The following is a 26,743-nucleotide window of genomic DNA, read 5'->3' on the forward strand; positions in this document are numbered from 1 at the left end:
GAGAGAGAGAGAGAGAGAGAGAGAGAGAGAGAGAGAGAGAGAGAGAGAGAGGAAGAGGGAGAGAGAGAGAGAGGACTATATTAAAAATATTGGTATCAGTAAAGAGAATTGAATTTTTTGAGGTGGTTTCTCACATTAAGGTGGGGAATTTAATGTTTATTGTTTTCTCTAGCTAATTACCACCCTCTTCATTTATGAAGATACTTGTGGATGAGCATGGCATATGATGTGATTTATTTTTCTTGTTTTTCTACAAACATGTACTAATCCACTTTGCAAAAGCTCAGTATTCACCCTTGCAGAGTGAATTAATATTAATGCATCTACATAGTTGTACAATGAACCATAAAGGAATTTGGAATATTTCTATCATGCTCCTCACCCTGTTTCCACACTCCCAGTGCCCATATCCCCTCACCCTGGACTGTCACTAATCTATGCACTGTCTCTGTAGGTTTGGAATGGTCATCTGGCATGATATCTCCCACTGAAAATCCAGGATAGCTTACAATATTTGGCCACGACTTTCTGCCTCTGAAAAATAGATATTATTCTTGAGTTTCTTGCTGAATTAAAGGATCGAGTACAATTTACATAAGGCAAAAATTAGAAACTAGTTAAAGCACGTGGGTCTTTTCTTCTCTCGCAGAAGGAGATCCATATTGCCAATGATAAAAAGCAGATCGTGTAGGCACCAGGCACTGAGCAATATGTATCCTAAGGTCCCTTTGGCACGTGGGGACCTGGGCATGTGTTGGGGGGGGTACGTTTGAAAGGATCTCTCAAGTTTAACAAAGATTTATCAAAAGGGCGGGGGGTCAAAGTGTTGGGCACACGCTGTTTAAGAGCAAAACTTCTTCCCCTCAGAAAACTGACCATAGACTAAACATAAATCAGTCTAAACTCTTCTTCCCTGCCTCTACAGGGGTCTCTAGGGAGCAGGTTCCTCCGGGTAGGCAAACTGGAGCCCAAAACAAGCAAGCTTTTCCTCCTGCCCTTTCCCCTTCTTCTCGCTGGCACAGTTGAGCCTCGTTACAATTTGCTCAAATATTTGGAAGTGAATTTAGAGTCCTCCCCCCAACTTATGATTTTATAGCCAATAGGTGATGAGGCTTATTTGCATATTTCCAGTCACTTAAACAGCTGTGCAGTGGAAACAGTGTCAGACTCGATTCCTCCTCCTCCTCCTCCTCCTCCTCCTCCGAGGAATTCTGCCCCTTGTAGCAGTTCTGCCCTCCCCTTTAAAGGTTGACTTGCCCTGCGGCGCTCCACCGCGCTCCAGTCCTCTGGCGCCTCCGGCTCAACCCTTTGCAACGCCCGCCCGACTGCCCGCACCGCGCAGTTCCAGCCGCAAAGCAGAAGGGCGCTCCGAGAGATGGAGAGCAAAGCCCTGCTCCTGGTGGCCCTGGGAGTTTGGCTCCAGAGTTTGACCGCTTTCCGTGGAGGGGTGGCCGCAGCAGACGGTACGTTTTCCGCGCCAACTCCCCTCCACCTGCGGACCCTGGCCGGGCCACTTTTTCTCCATCTGAAGATGGGAGGGAGAAAGTTGGAAAGGACTTGCACTGGGACTCCCAGGCGCAGTAGCCAAAGAGATTCCCGGGAAGGGCGGCTGGAGTGGAATCCAGGAGGAGAAAGGAGAGACTCTGTCTCCCATCACGCTGCGGCGATTCCGGGTTCCCGCTTTTTTCTCCTTCTCTTTCTCCCGAGTTCCCGCTCCGTCCCCTGCTCTCTCCTGCCGCCAGCCATCGCAGGGAACCGCGGGGGCGGGGGGTGTGGCGCGTGGGATTGGCGGCGGTGGGGAGACGCAGAGGTCTTGGGAAGCTGTAGTGACCGATGGTAACCTCCCTATAGGGAGTGGGTGTGCTGAATGCAAGGCACGCCGGCCAAGGTGACCCTAACTTTGCTGGGATCGCGGGTCAGACCCCTCTGGAAGCGGGAAGGGTGAATCGAGTGTGCCCCCATCGAGGGTGCGGGTGGGAGGACGCGTTGTGTGTGCTTCCCAACTGCACCCGGCACTGTCGCTCTCGGCGCGGGGCTGTGAGCCTCTGTGAGAGTGGGAGTGCGCGATGGTGCCGGGGAACGCGTGGCGCGGAGTCCTGGGAACCAGCGTCCTGCAAGCGTTCCATGCGCTCAGCTTAGCTCAGTACCCAAGAAAGCTCAGCAAAGAGCCTACACTGCAGAAAATAAGGCTCAACCACCAGCAGACTGGAGACTGGCTTGGAGGTTGCCAGTTCAGCACTGTGTCCTATCCTTGCTGTCCTAGGAGAGAGGCTCACCCTGAGAGAGGGACTCAGCTAGCTGAGAGAGCACATGGGATTTTCTAGAGCCGAAAGGAGGTCGCTTTCACCACTATGGTCCCCAAAGCGGTCACCTCCACGGCTCTGCCTGCTCTCTGTCTAGAGAAGATGACTGGGGTCAATATCAAGTTGTTTTATAGTCTTGAAGTCGAGACCTGCCCACAGTTGAGAAGCCTTGTAACTTGAACCTTGATTGAGCTAACAGAACACAGACTCAAAATGTGACTGAACCTAGTCATAAAAGAAGGCTGGAGTTTCCTTGTGTTGCTGCTGGTGGAATCGCCATGAGGGTGGTGTCCCCCGGAGGTGCTCTAAGGTGGCACGTCCGCAGCCTAATTCCAGTCTTAGTGGAGTCTATGGCTGTGTCTAAAAGCTCGCTTTTATTTCTGCGTATAGTTGTAAATGTCTTGTTATCAAAGAAAAGAATCCATCCAGGCAGAAGAACTGCGTGAAAGATAAGAATCTCGGGTATTTTGAGGCTACTAGAGAGATTCTGCCTTTCCAGTGGCAGGTTGTCTTTCTACATAGTTTGCAACTCTGGTTAAGAAAATAGGAGCAAGCTTTCAATTCACATTTCAGAAAGGACACCACAGTATAACACGACTTTTACCGTAAACTCCCATAGAAAAGTCGTCCACATTTTTAGGTTTTGCTAAAGGTTCCTTTGGAAGCTCTGGCCCCAGCTTCTCAGCTACTTAGTGTCACCCTTCTGGGTTTAGCTGCATGAGCTCTAACATTAGGAAAGTTGGCAAGACTCAAAGTGCCCTGGGGCCCCTCCCTTACACCTCGATTTAAAGGGACACCTAAGTAATTACATAATAATTTTGGATTTTAGCCAACACCTGATTTTCCTATCAATAAAATGCATTTGGGGAATATTATTCCCAAGCAATGTGAAACCATTTCCTCTTATCATCTTTCCGAAGTTCTCTCTACACACCATTTACAGGGGGGTGGGGAGGTTGCTTCTACCACAGCAGGCCTAGCCCTTTGTCCCACAAATGAATTCACCCAGGGGTAAGACTGTGGGTGAGAAAGGCACAGCTTGGAGTGATCCCAGCTCCCCTCTGGGCTCCCAGTTTCCTTGTTCACTCTTGATTTTTTTTTTTTCCACGAACAGTGTGTGAGTTTGAGAGGCATTGCCCTGGGCTTCTTCCCAGAGCCCCTGGAGCGTCTCCTGGTCCCAGGCAGGAAAGCAGAGAGCTAAGAGAAGAGAGGGAGCATAGAGGCTCGTTCTTCAGCCACAGTGCTCACGTGCAGGTCAATATCGGAGTTAAATAACTGGGAGATGACGTTGGAAAGAGCTTGTCAAGGGAGTGATTGATTAATAGCGGCATTGAAAGGTGTGGGGAGACAAGTGGGGGAAGAGTCGCAGTGGGGAGATGTTCGGTGCCTTTGACAGAGTGTATTTTTAGCACAGCCTCCCTTTACTGCAGCACTGCAGAGGAGACTGCTAGACTCAGCTGACTGTTTCTATTCTGTCAGATTGTCCAGTCGAGTTGATGAAAACAACCCAAAGGGTCCTGTCTTCTTTTCCTCTGACCAAAGCCTGTTTCCACATTATCATCACCAAGGCTGCATTATGACGTGTGTGGCTCTTCTGAGAGAACCATATTGTGATGGTGACAGAGTTCTTCTGAGTCTTCAGACACCTGGTGCTCCTTCATTGATGGCATTCATCTTGTCTTCAGTGTCACCTGTTACTTCAGTGCTGCTACTTTTCTGACAGCAGTACCATCTTCTCTCTCTAACCCTGCCCTCTCTATGGTGATTTGACTAAGCCTCGTTTCATCTCTGTGACTATTACCCATATCAGGATAAATTTCGTTCCTTTGTTATACACTGCACTTGAGCTGTCTTTTTGGAAAAATAGGAATAAAGATTACACAGTAAAGGGAACACATTACCTTCTGATTTGCCTACATAAACACATCACCCCAGTGTGTAATGAGGACCTATCTGGGTGGTCACAGTTGTCAGGGTAAAATTCAGGATAGAAGCCTTTGAAGGACATACCTCTGCCTCTCTCCTTCATTCCTTCTCATCTCCCTCACTTCTTCAGTGTTCTCCTCCTCTTCCTTCTTTCCTCCCTCTTGTCCTCCACCCTTCCTTTCTCCAACATGGACTTAATTTTCCTAGGAAAATTGCGAAAGGCAGCACAGTTGAATGAATGCAGAGTCACTGATACATTTCCTAGTTTCCTTAGCAACAGTCACCTCAGATTAGTCAAGCTCACCTGACATTCCAGCGGGCAACCCAGAGTGTACCTCGATGATGAAATCTACTTATGGAAGCATGCCTGGGGTTCATCTTCTTACCTGACTCTACATGCTCTTATCAGTTGCTGCTTCAGGGACCACAGAGGTTGAGAAATCTTTAGGATACTGAGACAATCTTAAAGGGCAGCAAACACTAATTAGCAATATGAAAATTCCTCCTGTATAGACTAAGCAGCAGAAATATCTGTGACTTCATAGCTAACACAAAATTAAAACTATTGCCTAGCTCATTAGACAACACCATTTTAATATGAAAACTTCACACACACACACATTCTCGTGCACACACACCACACATACACACACATGCACACACAAAAACTTCCCATTAAAACTAAAATGAAACTTTCCTTGTGCAAATATATCTCTGTGATGGTGGATGAATTCCTGTCTCTTTTCTCATCCAGCAGTGGGTCCAGTAGACACGCTGGTTGTATAGCATCCAACCTGAGCCCTGGATATGGATCTCCACATTAAACTGGATATTTTTTCATGGAAACATACAAAGTCAGCCTTAATAAGTTCAGAGAATACCCATGGCCATTTCAAAATCAGCAGGACCACTAACTTGCCAAATTCTCGGGTAAAAAAGGCCACAAGAGAGCAGCATTTCTGGAGCTGTTGAAGGTAGTCTTCTGACGCAGCAGTGCAAAAGTGGACAGTAAGGGAGCTTGTCTTCTGGATCCTTCACTTGCCTCTGGTTGAAGAAGACTCATAATCAGGCTGGCTAGATGGCTTAGCAGATTATGGCTGTATGAAAGCCAGACGACCAGAGTTTTATCCCCAGATCCCACAGGGTGGCAGGAGAGAACTGAGTCCAACCTCCACACATGTGCTAGAGAAGGTGTGTGTGTGAGAGAGAGTGAGTGTGTATGTGTGAGTGTGTGTTTGAGTGTGTGTTTGAGAGAGGGTGTGTGAGAGTGTTGTGTGAGTGTGTATGTGAGTGTGTGTGAGTGTGTATGTGAGTGTGTGTGAGTGTGTGTGTGAGTGTGTGTGAGGGTGTGAGAGAGGGTGTGTGAGAGTGTGTGTGTGAGTGTGTATGTGAGTGTGTGTGTGAGTGTGCATGTGTGTGTATGTGTGAGTGTGTGTGCATGTGTGTGCGTGTGTGTGTGTGTGTGTGTGTGTGTGTAGACTGTCAGAAAGGAGAATGAACTATTAGAGGTGGAGAGAGGCTAATTTACTTTCATATTTTGTAAAACACTTTCTAAAATAAAATAACTTGTTGGGCAGAATCAGATTAATTAAGGTTTTTTTTGTTTTGTTTTGTTTTCTTTTCTTTTCTTTTTTGTGGTTTTTTGAGACAGGGTTTCTCTTATAGCCGGGGCTGTTCTGGAACTCACTCTGTAGACCAGGCTGGCCTCAGGTTAATTAAGTTAATGGCGCGTAATTTGTTTTGTTTTGTTTTGTTTTTGTTGTTGTTTTTTTGTTTTTGTTGTTGTTGTTGTTGTTTTGTCAGCTCGTGAGGTTAGCAGTGTTTTCTGGTTTAGAAGGAGGAAGAATGGCTGACTCATCAGCTCAGATCGGGACTGCACGGACTCCTGGCGGCAGGATAAACTCCGCGCATCAGGAAGAGCTTTAAAGACCAGGAGTTTAACATAGTCTCTGAGTTGGATAAACGCATGTAGAGTCCTTAGCAACTATTGTGAAACTCATTTATCTCTAGCAACTGTAATTATTAAGACATATCTCTTGTGTTGTAGGTAGTAGAGACTGAATCGCTGCTTATAATGAATCCCTCAGACACTAACCAAAGCATCTAAACGTAATCCTTAAGAAGGACAAGCTTGCCAGCCTTCAGAAAACTGCACGAGGAGCCAATTGCAATTTCACTTTTAGTAAATCCTTCTTACTGTCTTTCTTGTCTTGACTTTTGCAATGTCAGTAAATTAGAGGTCTCAATTTTTAGCTATAAAAAAGGAATATATTTATATTGAGACATGAGTAGTGTCTTAATTATCTCAATTGTTCATTTTCTGAAAAATTTAAAAGGGAAACATTCCAACTTTATATGTATATATAAATATATTTATATATAAAGTTAATATATTTATAAAGTTTATTTAATATATATTAAATAGTAATATGATAGTAATAATAATTATAGTATGATCGTAATAATAGTAAATAGGCTGTGTCTATAATTTGACCAAGAATTAAATAATTGTCCTGTGGTCTGTTTCCTGAGAAGGAAAGATTTATCAGCATTTAGACATATGTCAATAGTTGCATACTCTAGGTTTATCTTCTCTCCTTATTCAGTTCAAGACTTAGTGTGAAGAAAGGAAACAAGCTTTTTCTACAGCCAGATTTACTGTTATTTATTTATTTTGGTTTTTTGAGACATGGTTTCTCTGTGAAACCCTGGATGTCATGAACCTCACTGTGTAGACCAGGCTGGCCTCAAACTCACAGAAACCTTCCTGTCTCCAGGTACTTCCAAGTGCTGGGATTAAAGGCATGCACCACCACCACCTAGCTAAGAATTTGCCATAATTTTAAAGGTCTGACTTCGTGTGAAATATTCTAAGGACAAAAGGAACAAGAGAGCTACCTGGAGAATGTATTGACTGTGGTTTACACACATCATGGTATCTTTGAAACCTCCACTCTCTCAAAATGGCTTGAGACAAGACATGTTGCAGTTAGAATAGTAAATGTTTCCCAACTTTCCTTCTTTTAAAACCCTGATAATCGGGGGAGGTGGGAGTAGTCCTTCCTTCAAATGAGTCTGATCATGTTCTCATAGGAAAATTTTAGATGAATATAATAATCATATTTAAAGAAAGTGGAACATAACAGGAACCATGCCACATGAGATCTATGTGCAGTGTTCTCCAGGAGCATAAACTTTGAACTTGAACCAGAAGTCCTGGGTGCTAGTCCGCCCTGTCTGTCCCATCTTAGCCAAGTCACTTGAGACATGATGAAATTATGGAATTTCTACATACTAGTCCACTTGTGTGAATTAAGTGCACACCCACATACTCCCTAACTGGACAGGGACTGAGAGCTAGGGCTGGCAGTCAGATTGCTTAAGTCACAGTTAAGGTCATCTCCGTCCATCAGTGGGACATCAGGCATTCTCTTGCAACTCACATTCTTTTTTTCTTTTAAAAATATTTTTATGTGCTCCTGTATACAGTAGTGTGTGATGTTCGCATGTGTACAGGTACACATGTGTACATGCGCATATGTAGGCCTGAAGCTGATGGAGGCTGTCTTTCTTGATCAGTCTTTCACCTTATTCTTTGAGGCAGGGTCTTAGAATCAAACCCAAAGCTCACCAATATGGCAGCTACTACCGCTCTCTCAGAAGATCCCACCTCTGCCTTGTGAGGCTTCAATTTCAGGCAGGTCACCACACCCACCTGGCATTTGTGTGGGTCCTGGTTTTCTGGACATGGGTCCTCACGCTTGCACAGACCCATATTTCTTTTTGAAAACCTGCTTTAGAAAAATCAAGGGTGCTGTTGGCATTGGCTGCACGTGAATCGAAAACCTGTCAGTGCTGAGTAAAACCAAATAATCCCTCCAATTTCCTTTCCTGTAGTGGGAAGAGATTTTGCAGACATCGAAAGTAAATTTGCCCTAAGAACCCCTGAAGATACAGCTGAGGACACTTGTCATCTCATTCCTGGACTAGCAGACTCTGTGTCTAACTGTCACTTCAACCACAGCAGCAAGACCTTCGTGGTGATCCATGGATGGACGGTAAGAGTAATTCTGGAGCCAAGAGTAGGTTAGGGTCAATCAGATCCCAGCTATTGGAAACCCACCATCTGTAGCTGTCTGCTCTCTGACAGCTTCCTTCTAAACTTGGATAGAGGCAACCTTGGTTCATGGCAGCCCCAATAGTTCCAAGTTCATTGATTCTTCCCCGGGCTGGTGCCTACCTTTGTTTCAACACAGTGCCTTGGGTCATGTATGGAGGTGAAAAAAGCATGTTCCACTCAACACTAGATAAAGACATGTTACCATTTCGGGAAGCCAGTGGAAACCTGGCATGATCTTCATACACACAGGATGAGCTACCCAAGAACCAGGAAAAGATTTGTTCATTCATTCATTCATACATTTATACGTTCACCAAAGGCTCTTTCCTAAGGGTCATCTGTGAGATTAAGGAGGCCAGAGAAGAAGAGCTGCTCTGGTCCGGTGCTTCTTGGCTGTTCTCCAGCCCTGCAATGGGATCAAATCATTTGTCATGTTCAGGCCTCACTTTACTAACCTAGAGTAAAGCAGAGGGTGTCATCTAGACTTCACTAAGGCCCCTCTGCTTCCAATTTGCCCCACATACAAACTTAAGGGAGTTTATCAGAGAACTGTCATGGAAGAAGGCTGGAGAACGTTCTTAAGGAGGTAGTTCAGGCTATAAAGTGGTTTGTCTTGAAAGCATAGGACCTAAGTTCTATTCCCCACTTAATAAATAAATAAATAAATAAATAAATAAATAAATAAATAAATAGCAGGACACTGGGACATAGCCTTATAATCCCAGGGAGACACAGACAGAGAGAACTGTGGAACTCACTGGCCAGCCAGCCAAGCTACTTGGTGAATTTCTGATCCAGATTCCCATCTCAAAAAGCAAGATGGCCAGCTCCTGAGGAGCAATACTTCAGGCTGTCCCAAATGTACCCACCCAGACACACGCACACACAAAAAAAGGGGAGGAACAAAAGTACAAGCTGTGGTTAAAGCTACTTATTTAAAATATTCATAAACAGCCCCTCCCAAACATGCTAAGTAGTTGCTTTCCATGGTCCTGTTATATGAATATTTCAACGTACTTTTATAATTTTCAGTTTCTAGTGAGCAGGTTGTATTATATATTAAAAATGATTTATATAAGATAGGTGGTTAAAGATTCACCATCTTCCTGTTTGGATGCAGCTTTTGAATGCTATATACTGATATATAGCAATATACTGAATTCCAAGGAGAAGAATTAGGTAAAAGCAATATACATCCAATACAGATATCTCTTCCCACACACCGAAGTGATTTTGTTACTGTAATCATTTATAATTTCTATGTATATGTCAACAGCAAGATCCATACAGATAGTTTTGTTTTTAAAATATCCTTTACTAGACTGAACCCAGTATGGTATACAGCATAAAAGTCTAAGTCCCTAGCATAAACTATAAGTTATGTGAAATATCTTTATATCTGAGGTGTTTGGAGACAGTTTGGATGTACATAGTATGGCTCTTAATTCTTCCCAAGAAGTTTAAGCATGGCAAGCACCTGCAAGTCTCAACTCATGCATCTCAGTCAGACCCCTGAAAGAATTTGGTGCTGTAGAAAGTTGCAGCGGAGCCAGGCAGTGGTGGTGCACGGCTTTAATCCCAGCACTTGGGAGGCAGAAGCAGGCGGATTTCTGAGTTCGAGGCCAGCCTGGTCTAGAGAGTGAGTTCTCTTATTAAGACAGCATGACTAACGAAGTGTGTAGACATAGTGCCAGATGCTGCCCCGGTCCTTCTGCATCACAGAACACACCTGTGCTCCGCAGACCGCATCACATATTGGTGTTTTGAGTGCTAGCCTCAGGCGAGGTTGCTGGTCACACTGGCTGTTTCCCTATCACACAGGCTTGCCTTGTCTGGAACCGTAAAGCCAGCTGATCCTGGCTTATCTGAGCAAACGAGGGTTGGGTTCAGTCAAAACACCTGCTACAGGCAGCAGAGTGGGCTCTGGTTCCGAGGCTTGTCTGACGCAGACTTGTAGGAAAAGAAATCTAGAAAACACGACCTTTTCTGAGTAGAGGACAGTGCACAGCTCCCTCAACTCCTTTTGTTTCTTTTGTTTATATTGAATCAAAAAAAGGGAAGGGTTAGACAAGGTGCAATTGAGTTAATCCAAGTACCCAACAGTGCAGGTAAGTTGGTCACCTGCTCTTTTCCAGACTGCCTAACTTGGAAACACTGATATAGAAAAAAGTACAACAGAAGCTAGAACAAACAGCTTATCAGAGATAAGCTTCCAGGTCACTCAAGGACACAGACTCAGGGAAGTCAGGATACTCTTCTGTCATGTCAGGAGAACTGCCCACTCCCACTGGAGCTTTGCGCTTGCTGGTTTTCACTGGTAGCTGGGATGAAATCAGTGCAGTTAGCATTATGTTCTAAAGAAATTGATCTTTTACAGGAGCTGCAAAAGGGACTCAGTGTAGTGGTCAGGAAGGGAGGTGGTTAGGACCAGCAGTCTAATGGACAGTTTACATGTGTTCAGTTTGTTCCTTGAAAGACACGTCTCAAGCCCCAACTTGAAGTATCCTGGCTGAGACATATTCAAAGAGGCTAACTGGCCTTTTGGTGGGCTGACTTAAGCTTTGTATCGGTTCTTTGGTTTCTCTTCGTGCTTAAAATAGTTGCAGAGCTGACCCACAAGGAGATCAGGAACCAGACTGGTCACAAGTGGAAATGTATGTGGAAGCTTTGGGCTACTCTGAGCCAGCTTTCTGTTACAGGTGTCCCAGGAAGGCTGAAGTTAGTTTACAGAACTGATTAACAGGAGAGGTAGAACTACAATCCATATCTCTCGGGCTGGCCTTGCCCCAACACAGGGCACAGAAACTAGGTGAAAAGTTGTACGGTTTGTCCAGTGCAGGGAGTGAAGCGAAGTTCATGTTTCAGTATTTTAGTCTAATGAACGTAGAACCATAAAACAGGAGTCTAAAAGAACTTACCATTTAAGTGTAAAACTCCAGATGGAGTCAGTAGATTTGGGTGTCCAAGGGTCCATTTGCTCTGTTGGTTTTTGCAGGTCTCCATTAAAAACTGACTTAAACACATTTGCCAAAGTGCTCTAAGTTCAACAAACAGTCCTTTACTGTGGCTGCAATGTGACCTGACCCTAACAACCTTAACAAATGGTTTGCATTGTGCAAGCCGTTCTTTATAAGTAGTGCATTTGTATCTCTTAAAAAATATCTTCCTTTTTCTTATTATGCAGTTTTTGAATGTTCAGCCTTGGGCTCCTTCTGCACATGCAAGCCAAACACTTTGCCAATGTTCAATGGCCCCGGCCCTCTTTCCACTTTTGTTTTTGAGATACCTCCCTGAGATCCCCAAGGCTGATCTTAAAATCCTTCTGTAACTGAGGCAGGTCATGAACCTGACCCTTCCGTTACTCTCCAGAGTTGCCAAAATTATAGACATGTCCAGCAGGCCTGGCCTTTAAATTGACTCTTCTGGGGAACATTTCCTAACTTAATTAAAAGTAATTAAACAACATTTCTTTTCTGAAAGTGTATAATTTGGCTATAAATGTTTAATGCATTGACTCTGATCTTTTTTTTAAAATAGTGTAAACTGTTGAAGTCTTACTAATTGGTAAAACAACTTTTAAAAGCAAGATAATCTCTAGTCAGATGTTCCTGAAGCCAGCACTCTCCCTGGTATGTTCACACTTGTCCTGGAAGGGGACAGGAATAGGAAAGAATCAGAGTTCCCCTTGAGGCTTGAGTGTTCAGCCTGAGCCAAGGGGCTTCCATGCAAGTTTGTATTTTTCATTTCATATAGATGCTTGACATATTTGTAGTGAATTATAGTCAGAAGAAATCCTATATTGTCCTTTTCAGGTGACAGGAATGTATGAGAGTTGGGTGCCCAAACTTGTGGCCGCCCTGTACAAGAGAGAACCTGACTCCAATGTCATTGTAGTAGACTGGCTGTATCGGGCCCAGCAGCATTATCCTGTGTCAGCTGGCTACACCAAGCTGGTGGGAAATGATGTGGCCAGGTTCATCAACTGGATGGAGGTAAGACTGGAAGAAGGAGCCTTCTGGGTGTAGGATAAAACTCTTGGTTAGAGCTAGACACATGGCTGATTTTTGTTTTATCTTATTGGCTTCTCTCTAAGATCTAAGGTGTTTTCTGGAGCATTTCAAATTTTCACAAGAGCGTTTTTACATTGTGGCTGTGTCTTAGTTTGGGTTTCATTGCTATGAAGAGACACCATGACCAAGGCAACTCTTATAGAGGACAACATTTAGTTGGAGCTGGCTTACAGTTTCTGAGATTCAGTCCATTATTATGGCAGAAAACTTGACAGCATGGAGGCAGACATGATGCTAAAGCCAGGAGTTCTACATCTTGATCCTAAAGCAGTCAAAAGGAGATTGGCATCCTCAGGCAGCTAGAAGGAAGCTCTCTTTGCCCACCCCCACAGTGACACACTTCCTCCAACAAGCCCACACCTACTCCAACAAGGCTATACTTCCTAATAGTGCCACTCCCTGGGCAAAGCATATTCAAACCACCACAGGTAAGAATGACAAAATTATAGAGCCAATAAATCATCCTGCCCTGACCTGTCCTTTGACATCTTAGTGAAGAAATCTGCTGGAATGAAAAACCAAGTAGGTAGCATAAACAAAAGCCCTGCTTTTTAGGACAGAGGGAAGATGACATGTTCAGCCATCTCTTTTTCCTTCAGCTGGCTGGCACGTGTATTTGTATCCTGTTTGACTCTTGTTAGAATATCAACCTCTAACAAAGTAGTTAACAGTATTGTTTGGCTCTTAGAGTAGTTTAGATCCATATAGTCACCCTCCTGGTTTGGGGCAGAGAAGAACTGAGGCAGAAAGAGAGTTGGGGGACATATAGGACATGAAATAAGTAAGGATCCAGAGTTGGAGTTGCCTACAGATTTTTACCCACTTTCTTCTCTTGGGGACGACACTCTTGGAGTTAACCTTGAAGCTTTGTTTGTTTGACAGTGTTTGTTTGTTTGTTTGTTTGTTTGTTTGTTTTTGAGCTAAATAGCTAAAGATTTATACACTGAAATATCAAAGGATGTGGCAGTGCAGGATGATTTATTGGCTTTATAATCTAGTCATTCTTATCACAATGTAAGCTAGAACTCTCATAAGACCAAGTTATTTCAACCAGGGAATCTGATGCAAAAAGCTGTGCTATGTTTATTGGATTGACCATCAAAAAACAAAAGTTCTTTTCTTGGCTTTTTTGTTAGTCACACAAATGAACTTGGAAGAACCAGATCACTTCCCTGGACCCTGGGCTTCTTACATGTAGTCTTAGTTTTCTATTTATGTGATAAAACATCATGTCCAAGCCAACTTAGAAAACAAAGCATTTAATTTTGGGTCCAGGGTTTTCAGGGGGTTAGACTACTTGACCATCATGGCAGGGAGCATGGCAGCAGGCAAGCATGGTGCTCCCATCTCCAGGTACAGCCACCAGGCCGTTAGAGACTCTGGGAATGGTGTGGGCTTTTGAATCCTCCAAACCTACCCCCAGTGACACACCTCCTCCAACAAGGCCACACCTCCTAATGCTTCCCAAACAGTTCCACCTACTGAGGACCAAGCGTTTAAATACATGAGCCTATGGGGGCCATTCTCGTCCAAACCACCACACCTGTTGATGCAGAAAGCTTAGCCATATGTGCCTGTGATCTCTTCCCATTTCCTTTTGTCTGCTTTAGTCATGGCTTGGCTACCTTCAAGGAATAACAAGATACAGGATATTTGAACAAGCAGATAAAGTGCAAAAGTTTATATATACACTTAAATAGTATATATATATATGCATCTACTATGTAGTATATATTTACATACTATAAATAATATATATATTGCATATATATATATATATATATATGTATATATATATATATATATATTTACAGATTTAGATGTTTCCTAGCTTTGAGCTGTAGTTACAGAAAAAAATCTCAACATCACAGAGTATTTGTTTCTTTTAGCTATAATAAGAAATCACTAAAATTCATTTACAGTAGGGCCAATTTTTAAAAGCTGACATTTTCACTTTCATTTTTACTACTTTTAGTGTTGATGTTTGACCACATACCAAGACGCTTTTCATTTATTGTCCCCCAGGAAGAGTTTAACTACCCTCTGGACAATGTCCACCTCTTAGGGTACAGCCTTGGAGCCCACGCTGCTGGGGTGGCAGGAAGTCTGACCAACAAGAAGGTCAATAGAATTACTGGTAAGGGGCATTTTGTTGTTCTGTTTTGCTCATTTATCACAAGAAGCCATGGGACCATCATTCTGAAAGAGAATCTGAGCTGCTTCCGCTAGCTACTCACGTGCATGGTGTTGGGGGCTTGTGCCCACAAGTCATCATCTCTTGTCTGAGCTCCTGCTTTCCTCCTACTGGCTGTGGCACAGGAGTAGGCAAGAGCACTAAGCACAGAGACCCCAACGTTCCTCTGAGAGAGTTCTTTCTCACCTTCCTCTGTTCCACAGATGTCTCCCTCTCACATAGCACCCGGGAGACTGACAAGGACTGATTGTAGAGAACTTTGGAATAAGACAGTCGTCTAGGAAGTGGCTACAAATGATTTGGTGTAGAGAGAGGGAGAAAGGAATTGATCAGTGTTAAAGGTCCTCAGATTCAGAAATAACCTACAGGAGGACATCAGGCCATTGGGTGTGAAACATCTCTGTAGACTGGCCAGGTGAAGAGATGCACGTTAGGGCTGATGGTGCATGTTTGTAATACTAATACTTGGAATGTGAAGGCAGCAAGTTCAAAGCCATTGGCAGCTATGGTGTGTGTTTACAGACATCTAGTAACAAACAGGAGTATCTGGAGAAAGGTGGAGGGTCGGGAAACTCAAATATGTCTGCTTCATTGGTATACATCTGTAATCTGTGGAATTTTACTCAGGATAATCCAGATTTAGAGGCTAGCCTCGGAGGGTGAGAGAGAATGAGAGAGAGCAAGAGAGTGAGTGAGTGAGATTCCATTTTAGAAGAGCTAGGCCTACTTTTTTGACTCTTAGTCACTGGAAGATCCAACTGTGAAGACAATCAGATGATAGAAATTTAAAGACTTCCAGTTACACTCAGAAGAGCAGATGGTGATGTGAGGATTGAACTTACTGCAGACTTTAAAAATACCTGGGACTCCTTTCTTTCCCAAGGCTTGGATCCAGCTGGGCCTAACTTTGAGTATGCAGAAGCCCCCAGTCGCCTTTCTCCTGATGACGCGGATTTCGTAGATGTCTTACACACATTTACCAGGGGGTCACCTGGCCGAAGTATTGGGATCCAGAAACCAGTAGGGCATGTTGACATTTATCCCAATGGAGGAACTTTCCAGCCAGGATGCAACATTGGAGAAGCCATTCGTGTGATTGCAGAGAAGGGACTTGGGGGTGAGTAAACTACAAGTCATTTAAATGTGCGTGTTGAGGCTTATGTCTCAATGACCTTATATCCTGTTTCTTATCTCTACAGAACGTGGTTTCAGTATACACACTTGTGGGGAGGGAAGGTGGCTCCCTGGGTAAAGCACTTGCCATGCATGTGTAAGGACCTAAATCTAGATCACAGAACCCACATAAAAGCCAGATAGACCAATGTTGGTCTGTAATCCCAACAGTCACACAGTGAGGTGGATAAGAGACTCCCTAAAAGCTTGCAGGCCAGCTTGTCTGGTTACAAAGAAGAGATCTTATGTTGGACAAGGTAGAAAGAAGGCAAGGACCACGTTTGTCCTCTGACCTCTCAAATACTAATTTAATAATTATCCCCTTTATGGTGTGGTTTCTAGAACTGTGCTTATAAGAGCACCTAGAAGTGGTAGACAGTTTCAATAGAGGGAAGTTTGTGTTAAGCTGGAGGAATCAACTTCTCTCTCAGGTGTTGTCTATTATGGCTTTCATAAACATTCATAAATATGAAATGACAAGGGTCAAAAGTTCTTGTCAACTTTTGATGGTCAACTTGAGAATTATGGAGGGAGGTGAACAGCTGCCACTAAGAACACATTCTAAAGCAGAATCTGGCACTTGTGCAAAGCAATTTCTGGAGAACTGCAGTTTCCCATGTCTCTTTGCCCAGATGTGGACCAGCTAGTGAAGTGCTCTCATGAGCGCTCCATTCATCTCTTCATTGACTCCCTGCTGAATGAAGAAAACCCCAGCAAGGCTTACAGATGCAACTCCAAGGAGGCCTTTGAGAAAGGGCTCTGCCTGAGTTGCAGAAAGAATCGCTGTAACAATGTGGGCTACGAGATCAACAAGGTCAGAGCCAAGAGAAGCAGCAAGATGTACCTGAAGACCCGCTCTCAGATGCCCTACAAAGGTAAGCCGGAAGCTGTGGCAAGGGGGCAGGATTGGTTAGTGCCATCCCTGTTATGGGCCAAGTCTGTCTATTAGAATAGATAATGAAGTGATGTTACTAAGTCCTGAAGCCTCACGTGTGCCTCTGTTAATACAAAAAGGTTTCCACTAGTCCACTTCATCTAGCTCTTGATTCCCACACCAGCAAGACTCCAGTGACCAGCCATTACTACCGGGAGAGAGCTAATTTGAAACTATCACTTTGAGACTATAAATTCTAGCCCTTTGACCCAATTCAGTCTATTACTTGCTTTTGTAAATAAAGTTTTATTAGAACATGGTCAGATACATTCATTTCCATATTATCTAACACTGCCACAAAGGCAGGCTCAAGTAACTGAGACAAAGACTGCATAGCCCACAAAGGCTAAATTACTTTCTGGAACTTCGTAGAACATTTGTCACTTTGAAAATTTGCTTTACATGAAGTCAAGAACCACCAATATTCAAATATTCCGGGTTTCTTAGTCGGGGTTACTATTGCTGTGATGAAATACCATGACCAAAGAAACTTGGAGAGCATAGTGTTTACTCTGCTCACACTTCCACATCACTCTTTTTCGTCAGAGGAAGTTAGGGCTGGAACTCAAGCAGGACAGGAACCTGGAGACAGGAGCTGATCCAGAGGCCATGGAGGCGTACTGTTTAACGGCTTAACTTTATGGCTTACTCAGCCTGCTTTCTTGTAGAACCCAGGACCACCAGCCCAGAGGTGGCACCACCCACAATGGTCTGGGTCCTCCCTCAATAATCAGTAACTAAGAAAATGCTCCACAGACTTGCCTGCAGACTGATCTTATGGAAGCATTTTATCAATTGGGTTTCCTCCTCTCAGATGGCTGCAGCTTGTGTCAAGTTGGCATAAAACTAGCCAGAACATTAGAGAAGCAAAAGTGCCAGGTTATATGTCCACCTGGCCATGAACTCACTTCAAACTTGAACTTAAAGCTTGGGCTCTTGCTTAGAGCAAGACCAAAAGACGTATCTGAAGAAAGAAGGATGTATTTATTGTAAGATACATCTGGTGTCAAAGACTGATTTTGGACAAATTGCCTTTTGGCAGAGTCCTGGTTGAAGTCTGAAGGAAGGACACGTATTCAATACCTTCCCCAGAGAAAATATGTCTTTCTGTAGTATGCCAGGTGGCCCAGATATTGGAGCATATGGCATTCAAAGAAAGCTTGAAGGCTGTGAGGGAACTCTCATTTTCTCTAACTCTAGAACCAGGTGTGTGGTACGGAAGAGACCATACTCTAAAAACAGGGGGATGCTTACACAGGGTCACCCAGGCTTCTGTCTGGACTTCCTAGAGACACATAGACAATCCCTAACACCAGCCTCTCCTGCAGTGACCTACAGCACTGCCTTAAGAGACAAGATGATTTACCTTTACATTTGAATAATCGTGGGATTTGGTTGAGTTTGTTTGTTTGTTTGTTTGTTTTTTCTGGTTTTGCTTACCTACCCATTTACTTCCATTATAAAATGAGCTGTGAGGTTGGCATAGTTGTGCATGGCTGCAATATATAGCTCTTGGGAGGTATAGGCGGAAGGTCAGGAGTTCATGGTCATCTTCAACTACACAGTGAGTTTGAGGCCAGCAGGGATCGCAGGCACGCACAGATGCACAACATCACTTAAAACAAATAGCTAGACTTAATACAGATTAACACAAGAAGCCGCAACAAAATACACTGAAATGGTTTTTAGGAAAATAAATATCCAAATACAGTTTTGATACACTCTTTGCCATTAGCATTAAGGAAGCTGGATCTCAGCATAAGAGAAATTGAATTTAATAGATAGCAGTATAATAAAAATATGCATAGGAATCTTGGGTTGCAGAAGATAAGCATCAGAATGATCTTGGCCACAGTCACTGTGTTCAGACTCAGGGTTTTGGTGGATAAATGGGGGAAGAACAGGGAAGAGATACAGAAGTTCAAGTTCCTGCTTCCTAGTGGATTTCCTCAGTCAGGGCAATTTGGAACCTCTTTGTAAGACAGACCTCAGGGCTTTTCTGGTGGTTCACAGTAATTCACTGTATTGCATGTGCCACATCCTTCACTGTGTGGATGGTGGAGGAACAGAATGAGAAGGGATGGGGGTGGTACAATGTACCCAGGAAATGGGAAGAAACAAGGTCACACACAGTAACATTAACGCAGTAACAATTACCAAATATGTTTGGCACAGATGTAGAAATGTAAGGTGGCCAAGGTAAGTGGAGGTCACAAGAGCTTTCTGGGTGTGTTTGGTAGTCTCTTCCAGGTTGGCAATTCCAATACAACTTGGGTTTCTCCTGTGCACTATAGCCACACTGAAATGCATGTAAGGTCTGCACTAGTTTCAACAGACACTGTTTCCAAGCCATTTTGATGGTGCAATATGTGCACTTCTTGTTTGGGTGCTCATAAGACATGTTCTATGATTCTGAACTGCTTGATCATTTGGGGACTACAATGCTTCCTTGAAAACTAACATGCCATGTTCCAACGTCCTCCCCAACAGTATTCCATTACCAAGTCAAGATTCACTTTTCTGGAACTGAGAATGACAGGCAACACAACCAGGCCTTCGAGATTTCTCTGTATGGCACAGTGGCTGAGAGTGAGAACATTCCCTTCACCCTGTGAGTATCTCTGGGCCTGTCTCCAAACAGTGGCTAGGTCACAGCCTTGCTCCTTGCCAGAGCCCTTGACCTGGGAAACAGAAGTGCATACTACTCCTGACCTCCCTGTGGAAAAATAAATTCTAGTTTAAAGAAATTAGAATTTAGCTGGGTATGGTAGGTCAAAGCCTTAAAATTCCAACACTTAGGAGGCATAGATAGGTAGATCTCTGTGAGTTCAAGGCCAGCCTGGTCTATGTAAAAAGCCCCTGTTTCAAAACACCAAAAGAAGAAAAAGAAATTGGAATTCAAAAATGGAGATCTTGGCTGAGCAGTGGTGGTACACGCCTTTAATCCCAGCACTTGGGAGGCAGAGGCAGGTGGATTTCTGAGTTCGAGGCCAGCCTGGTCTACAGAGTGAGTTCCAGGACAGCCAGGGCTACACAGAGAGACCCTGTCTCGAAAAACCAAAAAAAAAAAAAAAAAAAAAATGGAGATCTTGTACCATTTTGTATGAGAAAACACTGCTTTCTAATATCTTTTATATTTGTTTACCCTATACTTTGTATTTTCCTCCAACATTTCAGGTCTTTTTTTTTTTTAAGAAGCAATGATTAAGTAGATAAGTTCCCCCAAAAAGAGTTAACATTATGAAGTGGGAATGTGGCTGGGGTGCAGAGCACTTACCTATCATTTGGATGTGGTCCTAGTATCACCAAGAAAAAAAAATTGTAACAAGAAGTCAGTTTACTAACATGTACAGATAGATAGATAGATAGATAGATAGATAGATAGATAGATAGATAGATGAAATAGCATAATTAAAATGCACATGGCAAAGTATTCTTCAGTTTTGATTAGAGAAAATGTCATAATACCTTTCAATAATTCCTAAATGAACACATGTTTTAAAATGCACAGGGCCTATGAAGTGACTGAGCAGAACACACCTCTTCTGGTTCTATCACTGGTTGCAAGAACTTTCCATGCAAGGAAGAGAACAAGGAAATAATTTTCCATAGCTATGGTTACAAGGAATAGGTTTCTTTTACAATGTTTCCTGAAGAAGTACTCAATGGAATGTTTTTTAAACATTTAAGTGTGGCATACCTGTTATCATGGGATATATACCACAAACTGAGTGCTAATTAACATTGACAGTCATGTGGGTTACGGTTCATCATGTCAATAAAGTCAATACAGCTTCTAAAAGTTAGAGTTCTTGAAGACTGGGTAAGCATGATGAACATATAGTCAAGGGAACACATGGAGAAATTAAAAAGGAATACAGGAATTGCACACTGTCTAATGGCCTTTTTCCCTTAAGAACTGTACTGGTTTATAGGGTTAGGAGGAAAAGGGGGTGCAGGATCTTAAGCAGCAAAATGCTGCTGACATTCATCTTGAACGTGTTTTGCATTTTTAAAATATCATCCAAACAGTAAAGCTGTTTAGATTTAGGGAGGAGAAAAGGCAGCTTTCCAGAAGTAACCAACTCTGTGGAATTTTCACTCAGGCCCGAGGTCGCCACAAATAAGACCTACTCCTTCTTGATTTACACGGAGGTGGACATCGGAGAACTGCTGATGATGAAGCTGAGGTGGAAGAGCGACTCCTACTTCAGCTGGTCCGACTGGTGGAGCAGCCCCGGCTTCGTCATCGAGAAGATCCGAGTGAAAGCCGGAGAGACTCAGAAAAAGTAATGGAGCTGAATGGTCTCCCACCTGTTTCGCACGGGTTTCTGTCAGTGCCTAGGAGGGGACCAGGTGGAATGTTAGAAACTCTCCTTTTCAATCCTGTGAGGTCTAGTCAATTATTCCAGAAATGATTCGGGAATATTCTTTCACAGCCACACAGAGGAACTTGTTGAGTACCAATCACACTTGCATACTTGGGAATGGGAATGTTTGGACTTTTTTTTTTTTTAAATCTTAGAATAGTTGCACAAATATCGTGAGGTATATAAAAGATATGTATTTCACAGTCCTCTTATACACACAGCCTGAAGGTAATTTGAACCTTTTTAGTGACTGTGCATTTTAATTAGCATCCATCATCTCGGGTCCTGGTGTGAAACTTCCCACATGTGCCATCATTTTAGTATTCAAAATGACTGAAGTTTTGGAACATCTGGGAATTTAGATTTTTGGGATTGGAGATGCTCAACCTGTAATATTTCTGTATTTCAAGTAAGGAACATGGAAGCCCTGAACTGGTCACGATTATTTGGAACGAGAGCTGGGATCAGAAGAAGGCAATCTATGCATTCATCTAAGACTATTTCTTGCAAGCACAAAATCGTTACAAAATATAGAACAAATAATTTGCACAAAGAGTCCCCATAGAATTGAAATGTTTACACGCTTGTCAAGGGATTTTTGACCATATCATCGATAGGGACAACTCTTTAAAGTAGAATTGAGAAATTCACTATTATTATATTATTATTATTGTCATTATTATTAGTCATTTACTTTTAGACAAAAACTTTTAAGAAATGCTATGGATAGAAAAATTCTACATAGCCTTTGTTCCCAAAGCAGCTGAAGGCTGACTCCCTAATTCTCCTGTAGCAATACTAAGAGGTGGTTCTGTAGCTCCACTATTGGTCAGACCTCCTGAGTGAGACGTGATCTGAATGGCACCCTTACCTATTGGGACTATCACCACACACCACAGTTAACTCCTGGGACGACATAGGATGTAACTGGTCTTGACCCAGTTGTTTTTATTGTCCTGTGTGGCATGTTCACATCTGCTTTCTCCCACAGGGTCATCTTCTGTTCTAGGGAGAAAGTGTCTCATCTGCAGAAGGGAAAGGACCCTGCGGTGTTTGTGAAATGCCACGACAAGTCTCTGAAGAGGTCTGGCTGGTGAGCACCTTGAACCACAGCTCTCAAGCATCTTCCTGAAGTGGCCCAGCTCCTCACCCTGCTGCTCTTGTGCTCGATATCTTAGGGCGTCTCATTCAGCCCTTCTTTCTTATCTTACGCTCACTTGCTTTTTTTTCCCTTTTTTAACCCTTTAATGCTGCATTTCCTTTTGCACTGTGCTAACCTTCATCCCAGACACACAAGTTAACTTTTATTTCTTGAATTACCCACAAGTCCTCATTTCTGACTTTCCCACTACTGCAAGTCTGTTAGCTACATAGATGCTATCTGAAGAGCAGGGACCACGGTGGCCGTGGGTTCAGCCCAGCGTCTCTTATCAGCTGTAGCCACACAGTCACCTCTTTTCTCCAATAGCCACAGATTCCAGGACATAGGACCACAAGGGAGACCTAAACTGTGTCAAAACACCAAATATGGGGACAAAATGGAGTAAGAGTCCAGGAAACTGTTCTCCTATCTCAAAACAACTGCTGGCTCGTCCTACATGACCTCTGGGGCTAATCCCCATGGCAGCTGGCAGCAGAATCTTTCCAGCACGTCAATGCTAAGTGGAAACCAAGCATGTGACCTCCCGTCTCCTCTCCCAAACTCTCAGGATGAGCTGTTTTTATCCCTCCCCTTCTCTCCCCTGCCAGACCCCAAGTGCTAATAGGTTATACCTATTAAAGGGAGATATTAGATAGTGCCACAAAAGCAGTGGTACAGAAACAATGACAGAGGCTGGTCCCAGAGTCTCAGAGCCACCGAGCAATAGGAAAAGCATTTGCTTTTGCTTTAGCCTGTTTTCCAGATTATTATAAATAGAAGTACCAGATAAAGTTAGCCTCTTCAGAAAAAGAATATTAAAGACCTCTTATGAGCACCTCATTTAAAATGACTACTTAAATATACTGTATATGTGCTCACCATGGAGAGATGAGGAAAATCAGACAAAAGCAAAGTAAAACCAGTAAGGCCTTACCAGTAACATTTGACATGTGATTAATAATTGTATTTATAACCTTTGTCACTATACATACATGACATTTGTATGTTTTCGAATCACAAACAGGATTATAGCATGGATCTCAAACATCACTGTGAATGCCCATGAGGAACTTGCCATGGAGAATAGCTAACCAGTATTAAACTGGCAAATGACTCTTAACTGAGGGAAGAAATCTCCACTAAGCCATAAGCACTTTGCCTTTTAGGAATCATAGATCCAAGCCAACTTCATACTTACCTCCTCTTTGAAGCAGGGGACTCCAGAATAAAAATTTAGATATGCACACGAACATACTTATATACATCTACCTTCCCCCACACCCATTTGCAACTCTAAGTAGATATGAGAATATAAAAATAAAGACTTCTTTAATAAGTATAAACCCAAAAATTGAAGAAATACTTACAATTACTTATGAAGTACTCAGGTAATTCTGTTTCTAAGAAACTATCTGTGAAGGTCTAATGATGTGTCTATGGTCTGATCATTGGATTTCTAAACAACAGATACATAGGAAGCCATTTCTTGAACTGTACTCTACATTTAGAAGGTCATTATGAATCAGACAATGCTCTTCAGGGGTTTTCAACTCACAGGTTCTCAGTCTAAGGTCCCCTGTTAACCTCTCAGAAGGCTCACAAAGAAAGAATGAAGCAGACTTCAATATGTTTAGAGCATAGGAAACCTTTGTGACTTTTGTCATCACGGGACTTGGTCTTCTGAAGATGATGCTGAGATAGGGGCCTATCTATATGTGCATCCAGAGTGTCTACTGCCCCAGCAAGCTACTACTTTTCAAGATCTGTTATCTGCACCACACAAGCTCTGTTCTGAATGGTCACTTGGACCCTGCTTCATCATGACAGTGCTGGGTGGGAACAGATTTGTAAAAGACAAAGCAGATGATTAAAGAACCTTTCTTCTGTTTTCCTTCAGACACTGGACAAACCAATAAGAGAAGAAAGCGTCTGAGTTCTTTGAAGACTGAAGAAAACGAAGTAAATTTTATTTAAAAAAATACCCTTTTTTGGGTGTTTGAAAGTGGGTTTTCTTGAATATTAATCCCAGCTCTATCTTGTTAGTTAAATAGAAGACAGTCTCAAATATTAAAAGGTGGCTAACACAAGATGAGGAATCTAATAGCTGATAGCAGGTCTTCCAACATCAGAAGACAGCCAGCAGGACAAAAACATGCCATCTTGTATCCCTTAAGAAGGAATCCTTTGTTCCCAACCATATAAGACTCTTTCATGTGACCCATTTGGTCATGGTCTAAAATTAGTAAGAGCCTCTTATTTTCATTAGAACTCTGAGGTTTTAAATTGAGACCTTTTCAAAGTTTTCCCAAAGTCCAATCTAGTCAATGTTTTTTGTGACATTAGTCAGATCCATTTCTTTTGCCATCAAAACTCTTGGCCTTTGTAACTAGTTCTTTTATCATTGGGATATAGCCCGTCCCCACCAAAAAATAAGGTAACCAGGGACATGTGGACTTGGCAAAAGCAGTGGAAGACATGGCTCATGAAGTCCTGACTCTTAGTCCCACTATGACAAAGTACAAGTCAACAGACATACACAATCCAGATGGAGTAATTTTTAATAGACTTGAATTCGTATGGCTCAATCCCTCCAGCTTTTACAAACGCGTGATATATTCTAGCATTGTTCTTTGGATAGATGTTGAAACTGAGCTTGTAGTTCAGGTGACATATAAATTGAGCTGGAAGAAAATAATGCCTAGGTTGACTGTACTTCTCTCTTTTGCTTTCTTGAGAAAAAGTCCCACTTGTCCCTCTCTGGAACCAAGCCTGACCTAAAACTAAACTATGTACTTCAGGCTTGCCTCAAACTCTCAGCCAGTCGGCCTTAGCTTCCTGAGTGCTGGGTGCTTCATAACCATAATTTTATTATCAGATTTTTCTTACTCGTTTTCCTCCAATTGAACACATTCAATACCCAATAGTATTTCCTTTGAGACTCACCTCCGCCATGCCTCTGTCACACTTCTAACATGTCACATTAATTTCTAGTTTAGATGTGATCAAGATCAAACTCTGCACTGTGCAAAGTACAAAGCACCATTTTTTTTTAAATCACATAAAAGTTGAAATTACTAGGAGACGTGCATAACAATGCTTGTAAACTGTTGTGTGCAGAGAGGAATCCTCAATTGCAGAAGCCATAGGAAGTATCAGGCATATTGCCACTGTTTCGTTTTAAGTAAAAAAAAAAAAATCAATAATGAACAATTATTTATGAATGAGATCTCATATTTTCAGATTGCTTTTACTATACAGTAATATAAAATGATAAAAAAAAAACTTCTATCTCAGAGGCTATTGCCGGGAACAGAAACTGTGAAATGTGTGGGTATCTGAACACCACCCCACATGCAAAGCCCCGCAAGAATACTCATCATTCAACGTGATTCAGAAAGGAAAAGAGTCAAGGGATATATTGAAATATGTCAGAGAAGTAGTTCCGGATATGCTGGAATGTTAGCCCTTGATAGGAGAAAGTTAGTTGTGCCTGTGTCATATAGGACAAAAGGGACTGATTTCATCAGGCTGAGAGTCAAGTCTAACAATAAAATGATGTATAATTTGTCACCGGCATCGCCATTATTGCTAATTCATTGCAGTATATACATACATGCATACATATCTCAATGATGCTTTGGCTTTAAATTTTATTTATTGGCTGTAAATAATGTGTGGGTGTGTAAGAAAGCTTGTAAACCCTGGAAAGGCTGTTGTGGCTATCTGCAGTGTAGATTTGTGGTGCTAACTCTGTGTCCATCTCCATCCGTGATTGTCTGTCTCACTGAGCCAACTCACTCTGATGAAACAGTACAACAAAATAGGCTTTTGAAAGAAGAAAAGAAACTCACCTGTGTGAAGAAATGGAATCTGCTTTCAATAAAACTGAGAACATTTTATCATGATACTAAGTCATCATTTTGTATCATTTAGTCTTTCTAAAGTCTAGGGAAGTTAGATTTGTTTTTAAGCCAGATTCAGACAGCAAATTTTGACTGAGCAGCCACTGTACTGGCTAAAACACAGAAGTAATGTAAGTTTCCCATTAGATGTGGGCCTGATCATCTAAAAAACCAAATGAATCAATGTAATCTCAACTCCTGTGCTCTGTGACAGTGCATATGCCCAGACTCCCTCTGCCCCCATAAGCTAGTGCTACACTCTGGGTACCAACAAGTTCATCACATTTCCCATCTTCTTTTATTCTCACACTACTCTAGATGCCCCCATCTGGAGACTAAACATATATTCAGATACACAGAACAAAGGGAACAGGGCAGGAATCAGTTTCCAGAGTTGCTTCAATGACTGCTGATCCTTGCTTGGTATAAATACCCAAGTATGTGTAGTCTCTCGCTCACAGATCTATGTGGCCAAGACCATACTGAATAAGTTATGGCATCTTGTTCTAAAATCAGGTTACTGAGGACTTCACCTTCCATTGGGGTCCCTCTTTCATGTTGACTCTGCCTTGGAGCACTTACCTGGAGGAATTTACATGAGTAAAACTCT

General features: G+C 42.6%; 1 protein-coding gene across 2 annotated transcripts; it reads left to right on the forward strand.

The window, feature by feature from the left end:
- Window positions 1-1,177: 1,177 nt before the first annotated feature.
- Lpl (lipoprotein lipase) lies at window positions 1,178-26,136 on the forward strand. Of its 2 annotated transcripts, none has more exons than XM_028789058.1 (10): window positions 1,178-1,463; window positions 8,127-8,287; window positions 12,162-12,341; window positions 14,445-14,556; window positions 15,497-15,730; window positions 16,419-16,661; window positions 19,211-19,331; window positions 20,827-21,009; window positions 22,082-22,183; window positions 24,129-26,136. In XM_028789058.1, coding segments are annotated over exons 1-10 (1,425 nt in total). In that variant the 5' UTR covers window positions 1,178-1,375; the 3' UTR covers window positions 24,130-26,136. The 2 variants fall into 2 exon arrangements, with proteins under 2 accessions (XP_028644891.1, XP_028644890.1); XM_028789057.1 differs by having other exon boundaries at window positions 22,082-22,174.
- The last annotated feature ends 607 nt before the right edge of the window (window positions 26,137-26,743 follow it).

This window comes from Grammomys surdaster, unplaced genomic scaffold (assembly GCF_004785775.1).
Source record: "Grammomys surdaster isolate TR1022 unplaced genomic scaffold, NIH_TR_1.0 125780, whole genome shotgun sequence".
NCBI lineage: Eukaryota > Metazoa > Chordata > Mammalia > Rodentia > Muridae > Grammomys > Grammomys surdaster.